Source organism: Chaetura pelagica, unplaced genomic scaffold (genome assembly GCF_000747805.2).
Source record: "Chaetura pelagica isolate M959 unplaced genomic scaffold, ChaPel_1.0 scaffold504, whole genome shotgun sequence".
Classification (NCBI taxonomy): Eukaryota; Metazoa; Chordata; class Aves; order Apodiformes; family Apodidae; genus Chaetura; species Chaetura pelagica.
The window spans coordinates 60934-63317 of record NW_009953072.1 but is presented as its reverse complement, the minus strand read 5'-3'; the positions used below and the strand labels follow the sequence as shown (position 1 = coordinate 63317).

At 64.3% G+C, this 2384-nt stretch overlaps 1 protein-coding gene across 1 annotated transcript in view; it reads left to right on the top strand.

Moving 5' to 3' along the window:
* Positions 1 to 2354, top strand: part of CSNK1G2 (casein kinase 1, gamma 2) — a 20864-nt gene extending 18510 nt beyond the window's left edge. Inside the window, exons 10-11 of the mRNA XM_009996873.1 lie at positions 1226 to 1332; positions 2300 to 2354. Of these exons, the coding sequence (XP_009995175.1) occupies positions 1226 to 1332; positions 2300 to 2354 (162 nt within the window). The remainder of the gene's footprint in view (positions 1 to 1225; positions 1333 to 2299) is intronic.
* The last annotated feature ends 30 nt before the right edge of the window (positions 2355 to 2384 follow it).

Below are 2384 nucleotides of genomic sequence, written 5' to 3'. Positions count from 1 at the left end.
CTCAGCAGTCAGAGGTGGGAAAAGCACTGACTGCCAGGCAGGGGGTGGGCATCAGGCTCTGCCCCCAGTGCTGCCAGTCCCAGCAGTGCCAGACGATGCAGCCTCATCCCACTTGGGGACTTCCCTGTGCCTCCTTTGGCCGGAGTGATGGCTTCCAGCCCTGCTCTGCTCTCTCTCCCTGGGGCTCCTCAGCCCTGGCTCCCTGTGCTCACTGCCCTGCGCCCCTCAGGCCGGGGGGCTCAGCCCAGGGGGGTGTTCGGGCACCATAGACCCCCCCAGGCTGGGCCTGCGCCGCTTCCTCCGTCTCTGCTTCCATCCCCGCCGCTGCCGCTTCTTCCTGCTGCTCCGCCGGGAATCTCTGCTGGTGCCGGGTCCTGGGCCGGGCACGGAGCTCACGCTCTGCCCTGCTCCTCCTGCACCAACTCCCCTCCCTGCTGCTGCTCCCTGCTCTCGCTCTGCCAACCTCCCCCGTCCTGTGCCTGGCACTGCGGGGGTCTCGGTGGCGCTCGGCGGTCTCCGGGCCTGTTTCTGGGACTGCAGCTTGAGGCTGCCCTGCGGGCTGGGCACTGCCCGTGGGATGGCAGCTCCTCCACGAGCCTGGGCAAGGCCAAGCCTCCTCAGAGGGATGAGCAGCTTGGCCATCCTTGGGCCTGTGCATCCCCAGGGAGCTCCTGGCTTTGCCTGGGGGCAGCAGGCACAGGAAGGGGTCCAGGCAAGCTCCAGTTGCCTGTGCCAGCCCCATCCTTGCTTTGGTGGCTTGGATCTCCTCACGGCCCTGGCACCCTGCACAGCCCTGCAGGGTGGGCACTGGGCTGGGTCCTGCAGGGCCTGGCCATGCTGGGGAGCAGGAGCTGTGGCCACTGGCTGGGCCATGGTGAGGTCTCCTCGGAGCTGACAGCTTCATGCAGCTGGCTGCCAGTAATCCCCTCACCCCGGGGGGTCTGCAGGGGTTCCCTAGAGCCAAGATCCTCTTAGAGACACCGAGGGAACCAGACCTCCCTGTACGATGGGGCTGTCTGGGAGAGCTCAGCACCGAGGCTGTCAGGGCAAGGGCACCATCCTGCATGGGGACCTTGGTGCTCCCAGCTCGTGCAGGGCCAGGGGAGCTGTGTCACCTCCTGGGGCTGTTCCTCTCTGAGATGCAGCTGCTGTGGGGTGGGGGACAAGGCCAAGGACCTGCCCATGCCCCACGGGCTGCCCCACACTGACCCTCTTCTCTCCCCAGGTGATGAGCTCTACCAACGGAGAGCTGAACACAGACGACCCGACGGCAGGACATTCGAACGCCCCCATCACAGCCCCCACCGAGGTGGAGGTGACAGACGATACAAAGTAAGGACCAGGCCCCTCTGCCTCCCTTTCCCTAGGGCCAAGGGGGACTCTGGTTCCAGCAGCTGCCCTGCCCCACCTTGCCCAGTCCCCTCCTGGGAGGAACAGCCCAGCTCAAGAGCGAGTAACTCCTGCTCTTCCCTGGGACCCCCACCAAGGGGGGTCCCTCTGGGGCCACCAGCCCCCTTTCCCTTTCCCACCTCACCCTGCCCAGCCCCAGGGCTCACACCTCCTCCCAGAAGCCAGAGCAGGGGGTTGTCCATGGATCCATGGCCATTCCTTCTCCAGGAGCCCCTGCCTGGCTATGACTCCAGCCCCTGGTGTTGGCTGTGGCTGACGTTGCATCCAGTGCCTGGTGTCACTTGCTCTGGCTGGTGTCACTGTGACCATCACTTTGCTCCCACCTCAGTCTCTGCCACGTGCCAGGAGCCCTTCCCAGAGCAGCTCTGCCCACCAAGCTGCTGAGGGGCTTCTAGTCCCCCTGCACCCCCTCTTCCCTGGCTGTGGGGCTGCTGAGCCCATCCATGAGCCTTCCCAGATGGAATCACCACCTCTGGAGGTGTTCAGGGACAGGCTGGATGTGACACTTGGTGCAGTGTCAGATCATAGGCTGAACTTGCTGATCACAGAATCACAGAATCCCAGGGGTTGGAAGGGACCTGAAAAGAACCCCCAGCCCACCCCCCCTGCCAGAGCAGGGGCACCCAGAGCACATCACACAGGAACGTGCCCAGGGGGGTTGGAATGTCTCCAGAGAAGGAGACTCCACAGCCTCTCTGGGCAGCCTGGCCCAGGGCTCTGTCACCCTCACAGCAAAGAAGTTCTTCCTGATGTTCACATGGAACCTCCTGTGCTCCAGTTTGCACCCACTGCCCCTTGTCCTATCACTGATCATAAAGATCTTTTCCATCCTCGGTGTTTCTTTGTGTCCCACCCCCCCTGATGCCGACGGGTCCTTTTCCCTCCCCAGGTGCTGCTGTTTCTTCAAGAGAAGGAAGAGGAAAACCACCAAGCGTCGCAAGTGAGCGGCTGCGGGGCGGGCCGGGGGCTCTCCC